Here is a 24,777-nt window from a genome sequence, read left to right as displayed (position 1 = left end):
TGCATCCCACATGCTAAACGATTCTCACCATTTATCGCCCATATGCTGCTACACTGTCAATACCACCCTGGTGTTCTCTCTGCATGCCAAATACTCTGTGTTGTGTAATGTTCTAATGATTGCTTTCATTCCAAGATTTCTCGAAACACAAGCTCAAACAAACTCATTTAAAAGCGCTGCTAATGATGCCTAGAGAGCATAAACAGGAGGAGGGGGAAGAGGGAATATGGGGTGAAAAAAGTAAGGTTGAAATGGAAAGAAGACGGAGAGGAGGAGGAGGAGGAGGAGCAGGGGCCGAGTAGATGAAGATCAAGGAGCAGTGTTTAGAAGAAGTGACAGAGGAGAGGAAGGAGGGGAGCCAAGGTTGAGGATGAGGATGAGAGGGGCAGAAGTGTCGAGGGAGAGCAGATGAAAAAGAGGATGAGGCGGAGGTGCGGAGGATGCAGAGAGGAAGAGCTACGTGAAACAATACAAGGATGAAGGGCACTTGCGATGGACGAGGGGAAAAAAGAGGGGAGGGAGGAAGTTTGAGAGGTCGGTTGAAAGCAAGAGATAAAAAAAACAACACAAAAGCACTCAAGCAGCTGAAGTGGAGAGCAGATGAGAGGATGAAAAGAGCAAGCGGAGGAAAGAGCGAGGAGAGCGAAAGGGTTTTGTCTGAAGATGATGAGGGACTCACAACATAAAGTCTTGCTCCCAGCTGGGCAAGTTGCCCCTGACAGCAATGGTTGTGCTCTTCACATTTTGTACCTTCAGAGTCACATAAGTGTTGAACTTCTCTGTTAAGGAGAGAGGGATGGAGGAAGAGATGCGTTACATCATCTACATTAGAAAATAATCATGCACTCCCTGCAAGATAAAGACGTTATATCTACAGAGTAACTGAAGTCCCATCCCTTCATTTCCATTTACCGGCTGCAGCATGTAATGTGTCAGAGTCTGCTGAAACATTTATGTCACATAACGGCGAGTCACTCCCTCTTTCTATTTACAGGATCCCAGGTCTTACCTTGGGGTCCATCCAGCTTGGCTTTCTTCACTGTGGACACACAGAGAGGGACAAAGTCACACACAGGAACACCATCTGCTTTCACCTCTGAACGCTTCTGCGTCCTCTTTTCATGCTTTTACACAGAGAACAGGCGGCAAGAGGATGTTTGTGATCATTTAAAACAGACTGTAATTATAGTCTACATTAAACATTTGCAAATTACTGTAAAAACACCACGTTGACCATGAATTGTAACACATTTGAGATGTATCTTCCGAGCACCATTTACTGGTAGACTATACAGTGCATACACATGAGTGTTGACGCAGGAAAATTAAATTGCAACTATGCAGTTTTGAACTACGAGCTGCCTTTTTTGCCATAAGGTCCAGACATGTTGGCACGATGAGTGGGGGAAAAACATAGCAACACACAGCACTGGAAAAACACAGGCACTTCCCCGCTGTGCTTCACGAGTGATGGACACAGCAACAGAAAATACAGTACATGCAAATAAAAGAGAAACATGTAGCACAGATTAAAGAGATGACTAAATTTGTAATAGTAGGTGTAGTGTAAAACCATTTCAATTTCAGAATTTTAAAGGGACAGTTCATCTCAAAATCAAAAATACATATTTTTCCTCTTACCTGTAGTGCTTTGTATAAATCTAAATTGTTTTGGTGTGAGTTGCCGAGTGTTGGAGATATCGGCCGTAGAAATGTCTGCCTTCTCTTGAATACAATGGAACTAGATGGCACTCGGTTTGTGGTGCACAAAGAGCCAAAAAAAATACATTTGAAAAACTCAACACCAATGTCTCTTTCCAGAATATCATAACCTGGTTACTGAAGATAATCCACAGACCTTGTTGTGAGCAGTTTCATGTAGGAACTATTTTCTTTCTACTGAATTACATCCGCCAACCGTTTCGCCACACAAAAGAAAACATCCATCTACTGCTAGCTCACCTAGCACAACTGAGATAGCTAAGGTTACAGCCCAGCTAAGCAGGACGTCGAGCACGTGCCTCTCGTCCATGAGTAGGTGCATGCTGCACCGTGATACATTTGGCGGGTGTTGCTTCATGAAGAGAAATAGTTCCTGCATGAAACTGCTCCAAACAAGGTCTGTGGATTATCTTGAGTAACCGGGCCACAATTTCTGGAAAGAGACATTGCTGATGAGTTTTTCAAATGTATTTTTTGGGTGCTTTGAGCACCACAGGCCAAGTGCCATCTAGTTCCATTGTGTGTAAAAGAAGGCAGACATCTCTACGGCTGATATCTCCAACACTCGTCAACTCACACCCAAACAATCTAGATTGATAAACAGCACTACAGGTAAGAGGAAAAATGTGTATTTTCAGGGTGAACTGTCCCTTTAACAGTGAGCACATCAGCATGCAGTGACTCAATCATGCCTGATTTTATTATACAAGCATTCAAAGGGAAAATTTCCACCTTTATCAAACACAATGTGTCAGAGAATTTTAGCCCAGGCTCTCTCTCTCTCTGCAGCACCTTTTTACCAGCTTTGACGTAAGTCACGCATACATTTTTAATGCTCTACTACCCGCTGCTCCTCCGCGCACACACATGCTCCACACTGCAGGTGAGCATACATCATGCACACAGGTTTGCATTAATAAAATGCAAACGCAAGCTCAACACGCTGTGTAAGTGAACCTGCACCTTCATCGCCCCCTGAGAAACGTGACTGGAACGCCAAGCCACGACTTATCTTGTAATGTTCTCCACAAACCATCCACACCAGACCCGTTCACCACAGTCACCGCCACAAAACGAAAAGTTGATGTAAAACTGCCTTAAGTCAGCAAAGCACTTTTCTTGTTTCTATTTCTCACCACTTTAACTTTGTCTTTCTTTAATGAAACACACAGACTCGAGCTAAATCTGCAGCTTAAGTGCTGCCACACACACACACACACACACACACACACACACACACACACACACACACACACTGCAGTTTAAGTGCCATGCACACACACACAGGCACACACACCCAACTGCAGTGACTCACTCACATACACCTGCAGCAATAATAAGAATATATATCTGCTTCCATTCATACCTCACCAACCTTAATGGCAACTCAACATGCAACACATACAAACATACGTGTAAATAAACACATCTGTGTGTTTGCATCTTTACTTGAAGACGTATTCCACTGCACGAAAGACAGTCTTTTCATTAAACTGGGCTCTCTATGCAGTACAAAGATGCAAATACTTTTGAAACTGGACCAGAGAAAACAGAGAAAGGGGCTGGGGCTAGAAAACCTACAACAAGCAGAATGCACAGTGCCACACTTGACCAATAAACGCTCCCAGTGATGGGTGACATAAAGCGAGCTTGTCCGTTTCGACCAAGGAAATAATATGACAGCCAGCTGGTAACAAACAATCTCGCATTACAGCATCGGCAGTGCTTCATAAACAATAAAAATGGCATTAACGTGGTGATAACAATCATTTACTGTCCCTATTATATGAAAACTGATCTTGCCCTCTGCTCGGAGGTTAAGGAGTACCCGGACCACACTGTTTTCCCAATTTGCAGTCATTTCCGGCCACTGTTCTTCTTCTTTGAGTTAGCTGCTAACTGCTACAAGCTGCTTTTTAAATCCCCAGGAGGTGGGTCGTACATGTCGTCAAAATGTCACACTTGTCCTACCCATGGTCCCAACCTATTGGCTGCCCTTTTTACACAGACGTTGTTTAGGCTCTGTCACTACTTCCGCTGCCAGCTTAAAGGTGGGTAGGGCTGCCCCCTAATAGTCGACCAATCCTTAGTCGACCAAAAAGGTCATTAGTCGGCAAGATGTCATTGGTCACTTAGTCGCAGAAAACAAAAAATGTGAAACTTAATTAGGAGCTGGGCCTTGTCAAAATAAATCCAATGCTATATGAACAGACCATGTGGGGATTTAATTTGAAAGGACAGACACAGGAAGTGGCCACACTCAGCAAGTCAGACAGGAGTCACGTTACAAACCAATCACAGCCGACAGATATCTTTCCCTTCTTTCGTAAATATTCAGTCTGATAAATACGGAAAAGTTGATCATGTTAGTGCAGGGCTACTCTGAGTTTTACATCTGTCTCACGGACTACTATTCTTTCTCAGACCTTGAACTCCGCCCTGTCAAAAATATATAATCTAATAATTAAATTAATATTGTAAACATGCGGGCTACTAGTCGACTAATGGCCCTAAATGACGGCTATTGGTGGACTAGGAAAATTCTTAGTTGGTGGCAGCCCTAAAGGCGATTATACCTTTTATACAGAATAGTGAGGTGGCATAAGAGCCTGAAATTCTTGCCTTTAGGAGGCAGTGTAAAAGGGGCTAGAGACAGATAGAGAGAGAGAGGCACTCCTTCTTGATCTGCTTCTATACTTGTGTCCATGGTGGCGGCCATACGAGAATGTGCAAGTACAATCTTTAGTTCTAGCTCTAGACTTCAACCGGGGAGGTGAACAGGGAGATCTGGGTACTAGTAAGACAGAGGGAAGTGTACCACAATTCATTTACACACATTACCCACACTGTTATGATACAAATCTAGTTGAAAATTGGCAAAGTTTCCCTTCAGGGGCACTGTATTAATGTCATGTTTAAAAATGATCCAATACAACTGAAAGAAGACAAGAAAGGAACCTCGTTATGTGCTAAGCAGCCCTTTACATTGTTTAGGCAGAGCACATGAGAGCCTCCTTTGTGCTGTGTTTTACTGTCAACACTAAAACAGCCCTGGAAATATATCAGTACATGAGGAGGATCAATAAAAAAGGAATTGGATTTTCGACAGTGGAAAGCTGAAGCTTAATAATACCACACAATCATAAATCTCTCTGACAGGGTGAGTTACGATGAGATATGTCCACAAGCCCCACAAACAATATTTTGTCACAATAGCGTGATTCTGAGCAGACAGGACGACCTAAACACACAAATACTGTACATGTAAGTGCCCATAACTCATAAACAATGAGGCTGTGAAGGGCTGTAACATCAGATCAATCAGCTGATATGTAGGTTATGGGTGAGTAGCCTAGATTCAGAAAATGAGGTCAAAGCTATAACTATCTATCACCCTCTGATTAAATGTCTAAAAGGACACATCAAATCAAAGTGTGTTTGGCTTGTTTTATTCTTTAATCAGAGGATGCACAGCACAATCTGTAAGACTCAACAGTAAATTTTGTGCAACCCCATTTTTTAAAGCCAAGATTTCATTCAGGAAGTACCTCTGACACAGCAGACTCTGACTTATGGGAAGTAAGCGGATTGCCAAGAAAACAGAGACTCGACAGGGGAATCAAGCAAACCCTTCAACATGAACTGTCAGGGAATGTAAAGTAGGGAGTGGGTGAGCTGAGTTCAGCCATCCAATGACAAAATGAGGGCTGACATGATTCAGATAGACAGCGCCGTATACTGAAGGATCATATATACACGCACATCTGCAGTAGTCCTTGTAACTGCTGACAGAGACATTACACTCCCAAGATTTAGTATCCAAATCAAGACAGGGAGAAAACTGGACTTGAAAGTATGTGGAATATGTGCAGGAAAAGATGCCAAGTTTTTCAGAGTTAATCTGTATCTGTGTCTGAATTCTGCTTTGTCGGCAGATGCTCCAAAGAAATGCTGCCTATTCAAGAGGCACAAAGTACTGTGGAGGCCAGAAATAGCTCCAGTCAGGTAAGCATGAATGATGTAACAGGAACAGAAAGAGGGCTCTCTGCCAAGTCTCGTAGTCTACGACACTGACAGCCGCAGCCGGTGTTTATGAATGAATAACGCTCGGGGTCTTAATGACACCTGGGACTGACTCAGAGCAGGGACTGACTCAGAGCAGGGACAGTCAGTGGGTGGACCTGGCGGGACCGGATGAGGTGGGGTAGCATCCATAATGGGCCTGACGTATAAAAGGTGACTTTGAAACCCCATTTTGTCCCCACGTTGCCATTACTCATCTATGACTGCTCAAACATTCTCACGGTCATTTACTGACCAACACTTGATCAGATTTAGATTTTAAAGGATAGTTGATTAATTGATTAGTTGATCAACAGAAAAATAATTTGTAAATGTTATGATCAGGGCTGGACATTAGCACCAGCTAACAGCCAAATGCTGTCGAAAAAAATCAAAATACTCTTCGGTTTCATCTTCTCCATTGTGAGTTTTGTTTTGTCTTATGGGATCAAACACACACTTTTGGACTGCTGGTCTGACAAAACAAGCAATTTTAGGACATTACCTCAGGCTTCAGGCAATTGTGATTGGAATTGGGGTTGCAGCTAATGATTGTTATTAGTATAATTTTCTGAATGAATTGATTAGTCATTGGGTCTAGAAAATGTCAGACGGTGGTTCAAAACCAGACATCACAATATCCTATAAACCAAGGCAACATCTTCAAATGTCTTGTTGCCAGTTCATTTTCTTTGGGTCACTTATCGACTAATAAACCAATCGTTTCAGTTCAAATTGGGATCTTATAGACCAGTGATATTCAACAAATCTGGCCCCAGTAGGATGCCAGGTGGTCCCCCAAACCATTTTCTAATTCACAGGGAAAATAAAATGTTTCACACTAGGATTTATTTTAATACTTTTAATATACATTAAGCTATCTTTACACCACCATATGGCAACCACCTTGACAACTGCCTACCTGCAAGAGCGTTCCCTATGATGACAGGCAGATGTTTCACTTAACATCACTGATGAAAGTCCAAGCTAGCTTAGCGCCATGAAAATAATGGCATACTGTAACCACAACACTTCAATGGCCAAAGATTTCTAGAAATTTGGACAATTTACCCATCATCTAAAGTTTGGTGGAAATTTATCGCAGGCCCAGTTTCTCTTCTGGTTGTCTTTACAGGTTGCTAGCAATGTGTTGTACAACTCTGGGTATTCAGACACCAACATTAATGGCTCTTCCATCTTGTTGTCTTTCTTCTTCCTTGATTCCCGCCCCCATTTGATCGTCCAAAGCAAAGTGGCGTTCGGCAGAAGTTCAACATGGTGAACTCTGCCTGGCAAAGCAAAATCTGTGCGCCTTCATGTGGGCTGCTACTACTACTTCATACTTGGGATGTACGATAATATTAGCACGTCATCTGTATCGGCTGATATTGCCTTTGAAATTAATATATCTGAATCGGCAAACATGCTGATAATATCAGTACATCATTGGTATCAGCCAATATTGGCTTTAAAATGAACTATTAGAATCAGCCAACAAGCTTTTTCTTAAGTTGCACTATGAATGAATATCACATACATTGAAAAGCATTCTACTTTATGTCTCCATCTGCTGGTGGGCCATCGCTATAAGAGTACAAATGCATAATATGATGTTGATTCCACCACAGAAGAGACTCGATGATCACTAAAATAAGTTAGGAAAAAAAATGGGTGTATCGATATCAGTATTGGTTATCTGCCAAATAAGTCATTATATATCGGCATATTGGATATGGACAAAAAAATCCAGTATCATGCATCCCTACTTCATACTGCCATGTTCGAAACAATTCCCCCTTCATTCCCCTGGTGGCTGCATGTTATCGCTTAAATCAAAATACAATACAAATACAAAATTTACAGTCTCATTTACGATCTCACTCCAAAGTTGTTGAAATCCAGCCCTTGGGCAGTGACTTGTGGCGTCAGATATCAATGAAAAAGGCGTCCTTTAACATCGGCATGATACACGGCCAGTTGCCGTTGTAATTTAACGCCGCGCGGTGGCGTCAGGCGGGCGAAAGACAAAAGTTAAGGTGGTGAAAGTCAGAGTGTTCACATCCTGTAAGATTCTAAAGCCACACCCTGTTGTTTTTTTCCTAAACCCAACCACGTGTTTTGTTTTTTTTTTTGTCAAATCCAGCCACGTAAATCTGCATTGCTGTGCTGACGTAGTGCTTTTATTTTGAAAGAGACTGTATGTAAAAGTTAAATTTCTTGTGAAAACAGAAGTGTATTTTGAAAGAAGACAATGCATGTAACAGGCAGAACTTGAAACGGTGTTCCAGAACGTGAACAACCAACGCACCCAGGGTACCTTTCATGTCGTATGTGGACATGCTAAGTCCATGATCAAGCACATCAATATGTGACGAGTGAGTGTGAATGTGTTTGATATCCAGGCTAAGGCCCAAATGTCCTCAAATTCAGAAACGCCCCTGCACATACATCCCTGACCTCCTGTCATTTTGCAAAAATAATCTAATGGCAAAGCAAGTTGAGCATCCCTGTTATAGATCAACCATTGATCAATCATTAAAATCATGGTTAGTTGCAGATTCCTGCTTGACAGTTTTTGGTATATCAGGCTGCTCCTCCTCTGCCTAAAATCAAGTCAAGTGAGGACAAACTGCACACCAAAAAACCTCACTAATTGTCATTCCTGTTTGCTCCACTATGAGTTCACACAACACTCACACACATTTTGAGAGCACTGTATCTGCAGTTGTCCTGATTCAACCCCTATCTACCCAAAAAAAAAGAGCCTAAAACTGGAGATCCACAAAATGCGTTTAAGAGGGGTCCCCTCTCTCCTATCATAGGATAGGATATATTCTCCACCTGCATGTGAAGCTGGGGGTGGTGTTACTTTATGAGCAATCACAGCAGATGCTTATTCATCGCACTGAGAGGCAACAGTGTCAGCATCAGGTGCTTTCTGGGAGCCTGGTAGAAGGAGGTGACGCATCGCTTCAGGGAAAACGTTGAGAAAGTGACGAGCATCTACGAGTATTCCCTCACGACTCCGGCGGAGCGGCAGCGCGGAGGCGGATGCGCGGCGGCGGTGCGGCAGCGGCAGCGGCAGGGGCTTTTCCTCGTCCTCCTCCTCCTTTTTCTCACTGCCCACGCATGAATGAACAGAGCGGATGACACACACACACATACACACATATACACACACCGCAACACCATGGGAGGAAACAGCGGTTCTCCTCCTCCATGTAGACATTAATAGAAACTCAAACAGCCTGTGAATGCTGGTGTGAACAGTCACGACTGGGCTGTCACAATTCAGTCTCCTTTTATTCTTAGCTGTCATTCATACATTGAGTAAATCACACAAATCATTCAGCAACAGCGCAGCTAAAGTATCCCAGTGGCATCCCCCACTATAAACGTGCCGTGTTTCCGTAAAGACCAGCTGCTGTGTGATTTAATGACTGATCAGCACAAACCCTCCGCTGCTGCTGCTCGGGCTACACAGACTTTTCTCTGGAGCTGATCGCCTGCAGGCTCTGTCAAGACAACTGGTGCAGCTAGTGATACTTCAATAACACCAAACATACAGGCTTTCATCCCCCCTTTCATCCCCTCTCTTACCTCCCACACAGAGCAGGGACATCTCTGAAAGCGGCGTAAGCGTCCCCGGCTGTCCTCTACTGAGTGCTCCGTGATTTGTTTGGTCAGTCCGGTTGTCTCTTGGTTACAGGATAGAAAAAAAGGAAACTCTAACCGTCACCCTAAATGGTAACGGAAACCAATTAGCATCATGTCGGAAGTCTCTTTCTCCGCGGAGCTGTTGCTCTTCTGGCAGGACAAGACACACAGGAGTGAATTCCTCGCCCCCCTCTTCTTCCTCCTCTGCATTGCCTCAGCTCTCCTCCGCTGCTGCTGCTGCTGCTGCTGCTGCTCCTCCTGCGCGCACAGCCATCTTGTTTCAGCAGCAGCACCCTCCGCGCGAGGACAACTCACCCGCGCCGCGCCGCCCTGACGTCACGGTTTGATGAGTAGCAGGCAGGGATGGAGAGAGAGAGAGAGAGAGAGAGAGAGAGAGAGAGAGAGATGGGGTGAACGGAGGAGACTGGATGGGGATGAATAACAGCGGGTCGGATGGTGTGATGCACTCAGTGATGCCGGCCAGGAATTTCATTCATTGTTTTCTGAACTGACAAAGCATTTTAGAAACCTTGTCTTTCTGGTATTTTCAACTCATGCATCCAGCTTTGTTAACAGCATTTTTAATTCCATTGCACTCGCCAGGAAACAGCACTCTGACAGACCAGGGGTGTAGCCTAAAAGTGTAGTTGCTCTGGGGCCCCTGCAGGCCCCCTGGAAAGCAGCTCAGCCTTGCAGCAAATTTACCCCAGTGGCCACTCCCTGATACTGCAGCGACAAAGTCCCCTGCAGCCCAAAGCATTTTCCCCATTGGCCACTATTATGGTGTTTAATTAGTCTCGAAACCCACGCGCACACACAATACTATCCGCAAGTAGAAAAGCATCCTCACGCTCGACTCTCCCTATCCGCTTGGTTCTCCTCAACACTCGCACAATGTCAAGAGTAGCGCAATGCAAAAAGTTGCATTTTGAGACTGGAGGCGGGGACAGTGGCTGAAGTCTCCACTCCTTTGATTGGTCACTTTCAACACCAGCAGTTTCTTTTTGCTAGCAGAATCATCACGCAAGATGTCAGAGGAAAAAGAGGTCACTTAACCAAAGATACTCTATTCAATTCAATTCAAATTTGCTTTATTGACATGAAAGTTATAATAACAATATTGTCAAAGCACTTAGAGAATTAATAACATAAAATAAAATAAGTGTAAAAATAGTATAACAACAATAATAGTAATAGTATTAGTAGTAAAAGTAGTAGTAAATAATAGTAATAATAAATAATAACAAGTGATATATAAAATTTAACATTAAACTATACACATGTATGTGTGTCTGAGGGGGTTGAAGTGTTACATTGTTGTGTTTATGTGTGTGTGTGTGTGTGTGTGTGTGTGTGTGTGTTCATGTGTGTGTGTGTGTGTGTGTGTGTGTGTGTGTGTGTGTGTATTAGTTGTGTATCTCAGTGTCCACTGGTCGTTCTCAGCTCGTTACAGCAGCAGATGAATTTTGCTGCAGTCGTTAAACATTTGGGGATTTCTCCCAGTAAATAAGGGAGTTTCTCTGTGTCTGTTTTAAATTCAAATTCGGGCATGTTTGTGTTATATGTGTGAAATATTTGTTTCTTAACGTTTGATATTTTGGACATGAGGTGAGGAAGTGGAGCTCTGTCTCTACCTGTCCTCTGTCACACTGGGAGCAGAGTCTGTCCTCCTCTGGCAGCCAGTTCTGTCTGTGGCGACCTGTTTCTATGGCAAGACTGTGTCCACTGAGTCTGTACATAGCCAACACTTTCCTCACTGAAGCACTTTGGATTGTGCTCAGATAATTTGCTAACGTGTATTCTCTTTTTAGGGCCAGATAACATTGTAATTTACTCTGTGTTTTGGTTGTTTCTTTCCAATATGTAATGTATTTTTCTTTCTGATGGTTTATCATTTGGTTGGGTCTGATTGGGTTGGTGTTTTGGTCTGCAGAGAGCCTCAGGACCAGCCGGCCGAGGGGACTCTTCTCTGGGCAGCTGAGGGCTTTGTGATGGTATGTCTGTGGGTGACTTGACTTCAGGTGGTTGTAAAATTTAATTGATCTCTTTTGTATTTTTAAAATAAGGGGTATTGGCGAGTTCTGCTCTGCAGGCGTTGTTTGGGGTCTTTCTCTGGACCTGTAGGATGTTCTTACAGAACTCAGTGTGGAAACTTTCTATGACTGTTTTGTCCCATTTGTCGAAATTTTGATTTAATTTAGGACCCCAGATTTCACTTCCATACAGGAGAATTGGTTCAATTACAAATTGGAATATTTTTAGCCAGATTCGAATTGGAATGTTTGTTTTTATATTTCTTTTATGGCGCAGAAAGCTCTTCTGGCTTTGTCTCTCAGATCCTTCACAGCCATGTTGGTGTTTCCTGTGTATGTGATGTTTAGGCAGGTATGTGTAGTTTTTGTCTGTTGTAATTTAGTGTTGTCCAAATAGAAATTGTGTGTGTTCATTAGATTTGTGCATTGCTTTTGAAAGATCATTATCTTTGTTTTTGTGGTATTTACAGTCAGGGCCCAGGTCTGACAGAAGTCCTGCAGGATGTTCAGGTGCTGTTGCAAACCCTCTTTAGTGGGTGAGAGCAGCACTAAGTCTCTGCATATAGGAGACTTTTGACCTTTGTGTCTTTCAGGATGAGGCCAGGTGCTGTGGACCGATCTAATTGGTTTGCTAATTCATTGATATATAAATTAAAGAGGATGGGACTGAGGTTGCATCCTTGTCTGACCCCCCGGCCCTGGGAGAAGAAGGCTGTTTGTTTGTCTCCAATTTTTATGGCATATCTGCTTTTGTATACATATCTTTGATGAAATCGTGTTTTCCCCCAATTCCACTTTCAAGGAGCCTGTAGAAAAGACCCTCGTGCCAGATGGAGTCAAAGGCCTTTCTGAAATCAACAAAACAGGCGTAGACCTTTCTTTTCTTTACATTTAATTCTTGGTCAATTAAGGTGTGGAGAGTAAATATGTGGTCAGTTGCGGAATTTGGCAAAATCCAATTTGGCATTTATGTAAAACATTATGTTCAGAAAGAAAATTTACTATTCGTTTATTAATGATGTTACAAAATATTTTTCCCAGGTTACTAGTGACACAGATCTCATGTAGTTATTTGGGTCATATTTATCCCCAGATTTATGAATTGGAGTTATTAAACCTTTGTTCCATATGTCTGGAAAAGTGCCAACTGATATAATTATGTTGAATAGTTTGAGAATCGCCGATTTAATTTTATTGTTTGAGTATTTGATCATTTCGTTTAATATTCCATCGACTCCACAGCTCTTTTTTGTTTTGACGGATTGGATGGTTTCTGTGAGTTCTTGTTCTGTTATTGGGTAATCTAGGGGGTTTTGGTTTTTCTTTAGCACAGATTCCAGGGTTTTCCATTTATTGTAGATATTGTTTTGATCATTATTTTTTGTGATATTACTATACAGATCTCTGAAGTGATTAGTCCAGGTATTGCCATCTTGAAGTGCCAGTTCATCTTTCTGGTTTTTGTTTATGGTGTTCCATTTCTCCCAGAACCGGTTGGACTCTAAGGATTCCTCGATTTCACAGAGCTGGTTCTTGGTGTGCTGTTCTTTCTTTGTTTTTAGGGTATATTTGTATTGTTTCAGAACATCATCATACTGAAGGCGTATGTTCTGGTTATCTGGATCTCTGTGTTTTTGATTGGATAATCTTCTTAAAGTTTTTCTCAAGTTTTTGCATTCGATGTCAAACCATTTGTTGTTGTTTATTTGTTTATGTTTTTGTTCGGAGATTTTCAAATTAGATAATAAAGCCAAATGATGAAAAATTGAATTGATTTTGTTCACAGCAAAGTTTACACCAATGTTATTATGAGGAAACATTTCAGACAGAAATAAATGAATTAAACTCTGTATTTGTATTTCTGATTTCTAATTTCCAGACTCTCTCAGGTTTCTAAACTGTCTCTGACTTAACTTAAACGTGAGGAACGCCACCTCTACAATTCCCTTACCAAAATGTTACATATTTGTGTTGACAGCAGTGCCATATATAATGCATGTATTTTACAATGGTGCGAGCGATGGATGTAACTCCTGCTAGCTATAGGAACTTCTGTAGGGAGTGCTTTCAGCTATTAGCTAATATTACTGTTTTACTTTTTTTTGTTAAGTGCAAGTGGTCAGTCCAGAAGACAAGACCAACTAGACCCCAGGCACTGTCCCTGCTCCAGTCTCAATATGCAACTTTTTGCATTGTGCTACTCTTGACATTGTGCAAGTGTTAGGCAGAACAGTCACAGTGTTGTGTTCGCAGACCTCATTTGCTATGCTCCCTTGCAAGGATGCTTTTCTGCTGCTGGATACTGTTGTGTGTACGCCAGGTTTTGAGACTAATTAAATGCCATACAGCATTTTAAAAAGCACGTCCATAATCCCAAGAAGTAGGGGACCTGGGGGCGCCTTTGGCACTGAAGCACTTCGCTGTAGCACCTTGCAATTTAACTGCTATATGGCAGGTGATCAAGCAGGTATTTACCTATGACCTGTTGTTGATGATGTAGCAAACTGAAAAACTGTCAAAATGGCACAAAAACACATTTTTGATTATTTAGGGAAGCCTCAACAGAACAAAAAATGGTTCTACGAGTTGGCGGAGGCTGACTTGCAGCCCAGTCTGAGCACCTCCAGCACAACCACTGCCGCACCTGCCCCAACCCAGCTACTACTGTTGCCCCTTTTACACTGCCTCTTCAAGGCAGGAATTCCTCGCTGTCATGCCACCTTGCTGTTCTGTATGAAGGGTACAATCGCAGAACAGGGACACAGAGTTGTCTTGCCTTTAAAGTGGCATCAGGGGTAGTAACAGCACCAAAACAATGTCTGTAGAAATGGGATCATGGGCGGTACGTTACACATGGAGCTTCACTCGTCTAAAGCCTGATATGAGGTTTGTCTTCTCTGTTCATGTCTGTCGACTTATCCACAGACAGATTTGTGTAGTTTATGGAATTCTGTATCATATTTAACCTCAAAATATTGCAGTTTATTACAAATATTATATGTCTCTTGAAAAGTCTGGTATAAAGTCTACAGGTAAGGGAAATATTTGTTTCGCTGCTCCAAATTAATTTGTCTGCTTAAGTTTTGTTGTGAGTGAAGTGATTCTGATGAACTGGAATTTCAATAGAATTGCTTGCTGCATCTAATCCTATTTTACTAGTTATATTTTGTTAAATCAACTCAAATACTGTGCATCAAAGTATTAGCAACTGGCTTTTCATAATAACAGGGATGAGTGCTGCTGCAGCTACAACACTATGTATACTTTCATTTAGAAATCATTTATAGTCAGTAATGATGAAGGCTTTGATAATGGATAATTATTTGTGACATGGTGGGTTTAAGGTTTATATTGTCTATTTACAGCAAGAAGGTCCTGGGTTTAAATGTGACCCAGCAATCATTGTTGAAATTTATAGGGACTGTTATTTGGCGGAGGTGATGATCGAGGCAGTGATAAGATGGATGTGGATACTAAACATCCAAAAAGTTGACTCAAATGGAGGTTTTAAATTATCTTTAATTGATACATTTAAAGACTATGTGTCCCTGGATGAGTTGGTGTCTTCCAAGATTGAAGTCAATTGTGGTGTTCCCCAGGGGTCCATTCTGGGACCCACTCTTTTTAATCTGTACATGTTGCCTCTGGGAAATATAATTAGAGAGCATGAAATTGATTTCCAATGCTGTTGATTGTATATCTCATTCTCATCAGATGATACAATCCCAACCCAACAGGGACAAAACTGAGGTTGTAATCATTGGTACAAAAGAAAAGCAATTTCAATTTAATACTCATTAACAAAAGCTGGCTCTGGACATAAAGCATGAAGTAAAGAACCTTGATGTTATCTTTGATTGTGATCTTAGAAATGTTGCCCATGTGCAAACTCTTTTATCTAAAGAAGACACCGAAAAACTTGTTCCTGCTTTCATCACAGGCAGACTTGGCTACTGTAAAGTAAATCTCTGAACAACCTTCAGATGATCCAAAATGCACCAGCAGGTCTACTCACCAAGACTTAACATCAAGAACAGATTACTCTGTTTTTAAAGGCTCTTCTTTGGCTTCCTGTTCATTTTAGAATTCATTTGAAAAAAAAAAAATTCCTTTTAGCTTTCAGATCTCTTAATGGACTAGCTCGACTACTTATCTGACATGTTGGTCAAATACATTCCCTCTAGATTCTTAAGATCCTCCACCTCCGGTCTACTAAATGTCCCCCAGAGTAAAAGTTTCATGGTGAGTAATAAATCTTAAACCTATCTTTTTAGACTTGCACTTATGTAGCTTACTTAAGTGGTATCAAACGTAATTCGTATTTTGTATGTGTGTGTGTCCGTGTGAGTGTGTGATCGTGTATTTGAATCTCATTAACTCTATTCTACTCTGTTGTTATTAGTATTATATTTGAGATATTATTAATTTAGTTTTTATTTATTTATTCATGTATTTATTTATTGTCTGTCTTTTTCTGCATGTTTTTGGTTTGTGCTTCCTCTAAGTCCATGTACATTGTCTTGTAAGGCCGCAATTAATAGTAATGATGGTGATAATAATTACATTGATAATTCTATTTGTTTGTCAATGTTAAGCTACTAGTATTTGCAGCTCTCTAGCTACTATGGTCTCTCCTTGTCAGGGTTTAGGGGGTTGGGGTGGAGGGGATCAGGGGAAAGGGACCAAGGGAAATGAGAGATGTCAGATTTTTTTCTTGTACTGTACCACATTTGTGGTAAAAAAAAAAAAAAAAAAAAAGTATTTACTCTATAGATTAGGGTCCTGAACCAGGGTTTACCCCGTGGAGGTCGGATGCCAGGGGCTTTGTTGACAAAACAGTGGTCCAACTACTCCACAGTGCTGGAATGGCAGGGTCAAATCTGCGGAAGGCCGTGAAGGAGCTAGGAGAGGAGGCCATAAGTGAACGAAACATAAGTGAATGGCAGCCTCCAGCTGACGACCCTGCAGCTGACCTTATGGCACCAGTGGAGGTGCAGCAGAGCAAATGCCGATGCAGGATACAACACCTCACCTGTATAAAGAACTGTCTTTTATCTGATAAATAAAGACAACTGGTGCAGCTAGTGATACTTCATAAATAAATAAATCTAAAATTTTATACTATTTTATACTACTACTACTTACTACTAATAATAATCATAATGATATTTCTTCTTATTATTATTATAATTATTTAAAAAGGTAAAAACAAAGCAACTGATTCGCTATTACCCTAAAAAAGTTGGTATTTTAGTTCTAAGTAATCATAAACAAGCGTGTTCACAGATTTAATATTGGTGTGAGAGGAAACTGGACCTCCTGTGCAGAGGAACAGCGCCTTGTAGTACCACTAACAAACTGCAGGTGGCAGCCAAGGGTACTTATAACTGTTGAGACTACTGGAAATACTCGAGCCGATGAAGCGCGTTGTTTACGCCTACACTCGGCTCAAGATGGCTGCTGGAGACAACAGCGGCAGGCCTCCTTGCCTTAATTTCTCCGGTCCGGGTCCTTTGGGAAACAGCCAGCCCAGCAACAGCGTCTTCTCCATGCCTGCATCCAACGGCGGAGCGGTCGGTGCGGCCGGCGGAGCACAGGGAGCAGCGAGGCGTCCCAATCCGCAGCTGGGGCCTGGCGGCGGAGACAGCAACGGTGTTTCGAGCGGAGCTCCGCCGACTGCGCAGAACTCCCTGCAGCAGTCCGCTGCGGCAGGTGCTGCGGCAGCAGGAGCCATGGCCACCCCGGCGTCCAACATGGCAACCACCGCAGCGTCAAACGCGTCGGCGGCGGCAGCACCGACCGCCACCCCGGCTGCTGCGTCCGTGCTGGTGTACCGAGAGCCGGTGTACAACTGGCAGGCGACGAAGAGCACCGTCAAGGAGAGGTTTGCTTTCCTCTTCAACAATGAGGTGCTCAGTGACGTTCATTTTTTAGTGGGCAAAGGAATGGGGGTTCAGAGGATACCTGCGCACAGGTAAGAAGACAAACCATTAGTTAGCTAACAGTGAATGTGCAGAGCTGCAGCACTCGGCCTGACCGCGCTCTTGTTCTGTGGTGTCGCTGCTTGTTGACAGGTTTGTTCTGGCTGTGGGCAGCGCAGTGTTTGATGCCATGTTTAACGGTGGGATGGCGACGACCTCAACGGAAATCGAGCTTCCTGATGTGGAGCCAGCTGCTTTTCTGGCCCTGTTGAAGTAAGACTGGGGGAGAGCGTGCCATTTAAACAGATGATGTGCGTGTCCTCAAAGTGGGCGTGTATTGTTGGTTTTTAGTGTCATCGTGCCATGTCAGTATTTGGGGAAAAAACAAGAAGTTGCAGGTAAAATTAAGCTCTGACAATGCATCATCAAATGCAATTATGTTTATATAAATAATAATAATAATAATAATAATAATAATAAAACAAGCAGCAATACATCCATAGATCATAAAATCAAACAATCCAGCAATATACAGTGTTTTATACTGTTTGCTTATTAAATTGCTCTTTGTTTTTGTACAGTTTACTTATTTAATGCACTTATATATTTGTATTTTCTACTGATGCTTCCTGTTTGCACTAACCCAATGCTGCTGCAAATTTCCCCACTGTGGGAAGAATAAAGGATTATCTTATCTTATCTTATAATAACTTAATAATAAAGCCAGATAAAAATCATATTGTACCAGGTATAAAATCATCATTATAAAGTCATCATCAGTGTAGATTTTGATGTGTGTGTCACCTTTAAATCAGACCGAATGTCAGCTTGAAAAGATCTTTACAGACGGGATTTGAAGGTGGAAATTAGGGATGGGGTAAAAATCATCACAGCACAGTGTCAGGATATTTTTGTGTGGCAATATCGGAATTTCACATAGTGCCAAGTATTGATTTTTTTTTTTATCATAATATTAGAAATACAAATTAAACTTAAGATAGCCAACTAGACAAATATAATTAGTTGGTTTTTCAGTTCATAGAGACATTTTGCTGCTGTAAAAATGGCTGAAGACAAAAGGCTGAAAACTTTATCTTCTTAGATAAAACAGATGTTGACAGCGTTTCTTTGCAGACATAATTTACAGTTGAAAAAGGTAATAGATTGATATATATATATATCACAACATATTTTATCAAGATACTCATACATATCGCAACATATTTAAAATCGCAATAATATCAACTTTAGTATCGTGATAATATCGTATTGTGGATCCTCTGGTGATTCCCACCCCGAGTAGAAAGGGAGTCAATATTGCGATTGGAGGATCCCAGAGTACGGGAGGATGTGTAGATGTGAAGGAGTACAGTCAGATACAGAGGGGCTATATATAAAGTCACTAAACTGTGTGGATCTGTTGCAGGTTCCTCTACTCCGATGAAGTCCAGATCGGGCCTGAGACGGTGATGACCACACTATACACAGCTAAAAAGTACGCAGTGCCAGCCCTGGAGGCTCACTGTGTGGAGTTCCTCAAGAAGAACCTGAGAGCAGACAACGCTTTCATGCTGCTCACACAGGTTTGCTCCACCCGTCTATCAACCACTTCTTGTATGCGACTTGATGTGTAGGACTGATTTTGCCTCCTTTATTGCTTAATATACCATTAGTCAAAAGCTGCAGGTTCTTACAGCTCTTAGTTTAGCTGCCCTAGATGCAGTGTGCCAAAACTGTCAGTGTGATGTGCAACAGAGCTGAAATTTTTAACCCACAGACAGAGTTGGATGTGGTTTTATAGCTTTGATACTGGTGCTGATGGGACAGCAGAGGTTTGGAAACATTACCAAAACAATACTACCTTACTTAAGAAAATGTGTTTTTGTTTGACAAAAGAAGCCAAAGATCTCAAATATTAAATATTGTCCAAATTGACAAAAATTCTGATTTAAATCAGAATCTGTTCATCAGTCAATGGGTTGACAAGATCACAAGCCTGAGCACACATTTGATGCCAGCTTTTGGTATTTGTCAGTTATTGATACTTGGTGCTTTTAACATATTTCGGTCTGTTCCCCCAAAAAAAATTTGTCACAGTTTAACAACCAGTCCTACTCATAAATCTTAGCGTATAGTATATTTTCTTTGGTGTGCAATCACCTGAAAATAAGAATCATTGTGTTTTTGTTATCTTAGAATAAGCAGTTTATATCTACATAGGCAGCAGGTCCTTGTCTGAGCAGATTGCCATGTTGCACTGCCATGTTTCTTCAGTAGCCCAGAATGGACAAATGAAACACTGGCTCTAGATAGGACCGTTTCTTCATCAGCCACCATAGTAAGCAGCCTCTTCATGACGGGCAGGAAAACACTAATTTTAGTGTTTTATGGGGTACATTTGTTTTGGGCAGGGAAAGACCTCTGCAAATAATTTATTTCCTGGTAAAAACCTCCTGAACAATCATCACTAAAGTAAATCTAACTGGGAGTTCACACTCTGCACATGGGAGAAGCTTCAGCTAGTTGCAGTCTGCAGTCCTCACCACTAGATGCCACTAAATCCCACACACTGCTCCTTTTAATACTGAATTTTCATCCTTTTAAAGTGCAGATCACAATTCTGAATTGTTAAATGGGATGTGTCATTGAAAAAAAGTGTATTCTTCATTTCAGGCACGGTTGTTTGATGAGCCTCAGCTTGCCAGCCTCTGCCTAGAAAACATTGATAAGAACACTGGAGATGCTCTGGCCGCTGAAGGCTTTACAGACATAGATTTGGGTAATGACGCCTGGTGAATGTTGTCACTACTGTCACATGTTGTGTTCAGAAAAACAGTCTGACTGACCAGTGGTTTTCATCTCTCCCTCCTTTAGATACGTTGGTGGCAGTGTTGGAGAGGGATACTCTCGGGGTGAGGGAGGTGCGTTTGTTTGGTGCTGCGGTGCGTTGGGCAGAGGCCGAGGCTCACAGGCAGCAGCTGCAGCCCACGCCTGAGAATAAACGCAAAGTGCTGGGCAAAGCTCTCACACTCATCCGCTTCCCTCTCATGACCATTGAGGAGTTTGCTGCAGGTCAACAGAAGCTTTCACTTTTTGTCAGTTCTTCTCTCTTTGCCGAAACATTCACACATCTTGTACTCCAGTCGCTGATCCTCAGGTCTTGTCATCGTCCCTTCAGGTCCAGCCCAGTCCAGTATTCTGACTGACAGAGAGGTGGTGAGTCTCTTCCTCCACTTCACTGTAAACCCAAAGCCTCGCGTCGAATTCATCGACCGGCCTCGCTGCTGCCTCCGCGGGAAGGAGTGCAGCATCACGCGCTTTGGGCAGGTGGAGAGTCGCTGGGGTTACAGCGGGACAAGCGACCGCATACGGTGAGTGAGGAGCAGAGGATTTAAAAAATTTAAGCACATAGCAGAGTGCATACTGTGGCAGGACTATACTTAATGCTTTCTCTGCAAAGCCAAGTGAAAATGCCAGTTGTTAAGAAGAAGGTGTCTGATTTGTGACTACAGAACGAAATTAAAGGAATACTTCACTTCACAATTAACCATTTGTGCATCAGTTAGTCACCAAGGGTTAGTGCATGCCTCCACTGTGAATGAACAGTTAACTATCATATCCTCCTCTTGATATGTTCCCGTTCTGTTTCTCTTCTCAGGTTCTCAGTAAACAGAAGGATATTTGTGGTTGGGTTCGGTCTCTACGGCTCTATACACGGACCAACAGACTACCAAGTTAACATACAGGTGTGAACCCTAACCCTTTAAAAAAGTTGTCATGAGTTTCACTCCATATCGTAGGCATGTAGTATAACCTTTTGTACATGTTTTTGTCTGCCTTCTCTCCACACAGATCATTCACACAGACAGTAACACAGTGCTGGGCCAGAATGACACAGGCTTCAGCTGCGATGGATCGGCCAACACCTTCAGAGTCATGTTCAAAGAACCAGTGGAGATATTACCCAACGTTAACTACACTGCCTGTGCTACACTGAAGGTCTGTGATGTGTTTGTAATGACACCAGATACATATGCAGCACTACACTGTTGAGTAGAGCGTTTAATGTCTAACCTAGGAAAAGATATGTGTTTTTACCAGGGCTGCAACTAATGATTATTTTTCCGTCATAATTTGGTCTATAAAATGTTTTCACAGCGTTTAAACAGTGCACAAATCCAAATATATTCAATTAACTCTCACAGAAGAGAAGGAAAACTGTCAAATCTTCACATTTGAAAAGCTTGACTTAAAGATGGGGTAGGCAGTTTAATTTCGCCGTCATTGGGGGAAAAATATCCCATCATAAACATTAAGTATATTGTAATTCAACTGGACTGAGAGGAAACAAGATGTCTGTGCCTCCTCTTGGTTCTGTTGTCAGTCTTTAGAAAATCTAAGCTGTGATGGGAGACGGGTAAAAGCCTGATTTAAAGGATAATTTGTGTATTTTTCAACCTGGGCCCTATTTCCCCATGTGTATGTGTGCATATGATTCATAGGTACAACTTGTTCTAAAATTGGTTCAGTATTGAGGGAGGCGGATGCAGCTGGGAGCCGCCAAACGAGCTAAAACGGTAACGGGGGCAAATGCGTTAAGGTAAGGGAAACGCTTAGTATGCTGTTTACAGAGATAACACTGGCGATCTGAACTGGTCAGTAGCGAAAAAAGCACTTTTAATGCACAAACCTATACGGGACGCATTTGCCTCCGTTACTGTTTTAGCTCGTTTTGCGGCTCGCGGCTGCATCCGGCAGAGAATGGCAGAGAATCCTACAGAGAAAGTTGCTATTCCAACGTTAGCCTACACTCCAGAGCAACCCAGAAGAGAAAGACACACTTACCAAAAACAGAATCTAAAAGAGAGACTGACAATAAACAAAGTAAAACACAAGTCAATATCTGCAAGGGTTTGAGAGATAGAGCAAAAGGTTACTAACTGTTTAGCCGTCTGCTAACCAAAGACTCACGGCTGCAGCTTCAAGTTCAGATTTACATACCTAACGTTAGCTAGAGCCTCATATCACAGTGAGTCCTCTGCCACACTGCCCACCGCTACACACCACTTTAACGGGATGAGAGCAGGCAGCAGCTCCGGAGATTGACCCCCAGTCAGCGGTCACAGTAACCCAAAGTCCCAGCACCATGTGACCTAACCGCCCCGACTCATCACCAGTAGAGCAGTCTTTTTCGGTTGCAGTTGCATAGCGTAGACCCAGCGCTGGCGACCAGCCCACTGTGACACCCATGCTACAGCCACCAACCAGAGGTCTGTCTCCTGAGCTGCTGCCTGCTCTCTTCCTGGGGACGTGGTCTACAGGGGTAGGCAAGGAGGGGTTGAGCGAATGAGCTGCGTGCAGCTGTACAATGAAATAAGATTAAATAAATCAATGAATGGGAAACACTGGGTGACTGTATGAAGTGCGTGCATATGCCCATGGTCGCCTGGTGGGAGGGGCTTAGAACAGAGAGAGGAGAACTACAGGAGGAGGGTGTGTTTTCTTTTCCTTTTCCAGATTTCTGCCTTCCCCAGCTTTAAATAATTAATCACTTATATAAAAAAAAAAAAATTCAATTAATGGACAGGTTCTTTTCCCCTTTATTGGAATATCTAATCTGTCACTGTGCGGCGTTGGCTCCACCAGTGTATTCACCCTCTCTGTCTGTCTTGCAGGGCCCAGACTCTCACTATGGGACTAAGGGGATGCGGAAGGTAACACATGAGTCATCATCCACTGGCACAAAGACATGTTTCACCTTCTGCTACGCGGCGGGCAACAACAACGGCACTTCTGTAGAGGACGGACAGATTCCCGAGGTCATCTTCTACACATAGTCACCTCTGACATAGCTATGATCTTCCATCAAATGTGACAACCTGACACCAGCGCGGGGCCACACCTCAGCAGCCGTTCTGGGGACTAATCTCTCTGACATCATACTGTTCCCTCCATATAGTGCACTACTGTCGGCCACGTGGGATGACTAATAGCCGTAAAGCGATGTAGGTCACTACATGGGGCGTAGCCTGTCGTATGAGATGCTGTCTCTCTCTTTCTCGGCGGCTTCCTTTATCCCTTTGTGTCGTAGTGATGCCAGCCTCTGAAACAGACATGACTGTTACCGACTCCACAAGGGAGGGAGAGAGGGAGGGAGGAGCCCCTCAGATGATTCACAGTATTGATGTCACCGCTGTGGATTGACGCCATAAGGCTTGACACTGAATTCTACTTAAGATGTACAATTCCCCTTCCTGTACTCCGCGGCATTAGTGCAAGGGAGTCACAACTGTATGAATGTACAGTTTATCAGATTTGCCAAGACAAGATCCACATCACCGTTCAGTACAGACCAGCACACTCAGTTCCACATCAGCTGTAACTTCCATAGACCTCATAGGCTTCACCAACTCTTTGAACCAAACTCCATAGTAATCTTAACAACATGATAACGGTAAGCAGACATTCGGGTTTCGACATACAGTATGATCTGTGATATCTCGTGTCCTTGCTTGGTAGTTGCCTATACCCAAGATACCTTGCACTTCTCGGCCTTGCATTATGTTCATTTGGTTGTTCTATGGATGCACACTAACTCTTCAGATATGTTTCTTTTTAGCTTTGTTTTAAAAAGTGTGGGCGGAAGAGCTTTCCCTCTTGGTGCGGAAATTAAAGGGTTGTATATTAAAGTGGCATTTATTAACATTATATATGTAACTTGAAATAACTATTGATTAAAGAGTGAAGAAAAAAAACTGGTGCTTGTGTTTTTGGAAAAGAACCCACACACTTAACCTACAGCAAAAATATGTTACAGGATTCCCACAGGTCCTTAAAATCCTTGAATGTCTGAGTTTGAGAAAAACAATTCTTGTACATAGACATAAATAGACATGGTTATTGAAAGTGCTTTAAATTACATATTTTGTGCATTAGTGTAACAAAGCACAACTGATTCATACATTCAAGCCTCTGACACTTTACTTGTCTGTGAGCTTCTATGAACTCTGCTAGTTCTCATTATTAAAGTTCTCAGTGTTGTAACAGTAATTAATCTCAAACTGCTGAGTTGGGTACCTGAGTTTAAGGGAAGTGAGCCTGTAAAGTCCTTGAAAAGTCCTTAAATTTGATGTTTAATAAGTTGTGGGAACCCTGATGTTTTGTTTTTCTGCTAAATATAAGGCTAGGCTAAACCCACCCCCCAGCCAGTTAGCTTAGCTTAGCATAAAAACTAAAAACAGGACAACAGCTTGGGTGCTGTCATACGCTCACCAGCACCTCAAACACTCACTTATTGACGGGGGATATGTTTGGGATCTTCATTATTTATTTGTCGTTCTTTATTGGATAAAATGAAGCGCAATCCTGAGAACAAACGCTTC

At 42.4% G+C, this 24,777-nt stretch overlaps 2 protein-coding genes across 2 annotated transcripts in view; one reads left to right on the top strand and one right to left on the bottom strand.

Moving 5' to 3' along the window:
- LOC125902702 (protein unc-13 homolog A-like) overlaps positions 1 to 9,730 on the bottom strand; it is a 61,996-nt gene extending 52,266 nt beyond the window's left edge. Inside the window, exons 1-3 of the mRNA XM_049599241.1 lie at positions 9,385 to 9,730; positions 1,010 to 1,039; positions 680 to 779 (exon numbers count right to left, since the gene is read on the bottom strand). Of these exons, the coding sequence (XP_049455198.1) occupies positions 680 to 779; positions 1,010 to 1,039; positions 9,385 to 9,406 (152 nt within the window). The 5' untranslated portion in view covers positions 9,407 to 9,730. The remainder of the gene's footprint in view (positions 1 to 679; positions 780 to 1,009; positions 1,040 to 9,384) is intronic.
- A 7,161-nt stretch (positions 9,731 to 16,891) lies between these two features.
- On the top strand, positions 16,892 to 24,163 carry LOC125902698 (BTB/POZ domain-containing protein 2). Its single transcript, XM_049599236.1, has 9 exons — positions 16,892 to 17,448; positions 17,549 to 17,668; positions 18,822 to 18,978; positions 20,069 to 20,174; positions 20,270 to 20,467; positions 20,574 to 20,766; positions 21,054 to 21,141; positions 21,248 to 21,394; positions 23,071 to 24,163. Exons 1-9 carry the CDS (start codon positions 16,892 to 16,894, stop codon positions 23,230 to 23,232), a joined length of 1,728 nt encoding a protein of 575 aa, XP_049455193.1. The 3' UTR covers positions 23,233 to 24,163.
- Positions 24,164 to 24,777: the final 614 nt, after the last annotated feature.

Source organism: Epinephelus fuscoguttatus, linkage group LG15, assembly GCF_011397635.1.
Source record: "Epinephelus fuscoguttatus linkage group LG15, E.fuscoguttatus.final_Chr_v1".
Taxonomy (NCBI): domain Eukaryota; kingdom Metazoa; phylum Chordata; class Actinopteri; order Perciformes; family Serranidae; genus Epinephelus; species Epinephelus fuscoguttatus.
Note: the sequence above shows the minus strand (reverse complement) of the source record. Positions and strands in the feature narration are given on the sequence as shown.

Bases quoted from the DNA above. Each gene is read 5' to 3' on its own strand.
- LOC125902698 (XM_049599236.1), top strand. From the start codon at position 16,892: ATGAAGCGCGTTGTTTACGCCTACACTCGGCTCAAGATGGCTGCTGGA. The intron at 20,468-20,573 runs GTCAACAGAAGC...TCGTCCCTTCAG, and splicing joins CATTGAGGAGTTTGCTGCAG to GTCCAGCCCAGTCCAGTATT. The intron at 21,395-23,070 runs GTCTGTGATGTG...TCTGTCTTGCAG, and splicing joins CTGCCTGTGCTACACTGAAG to GGCCCAGACTCTCACTATGG.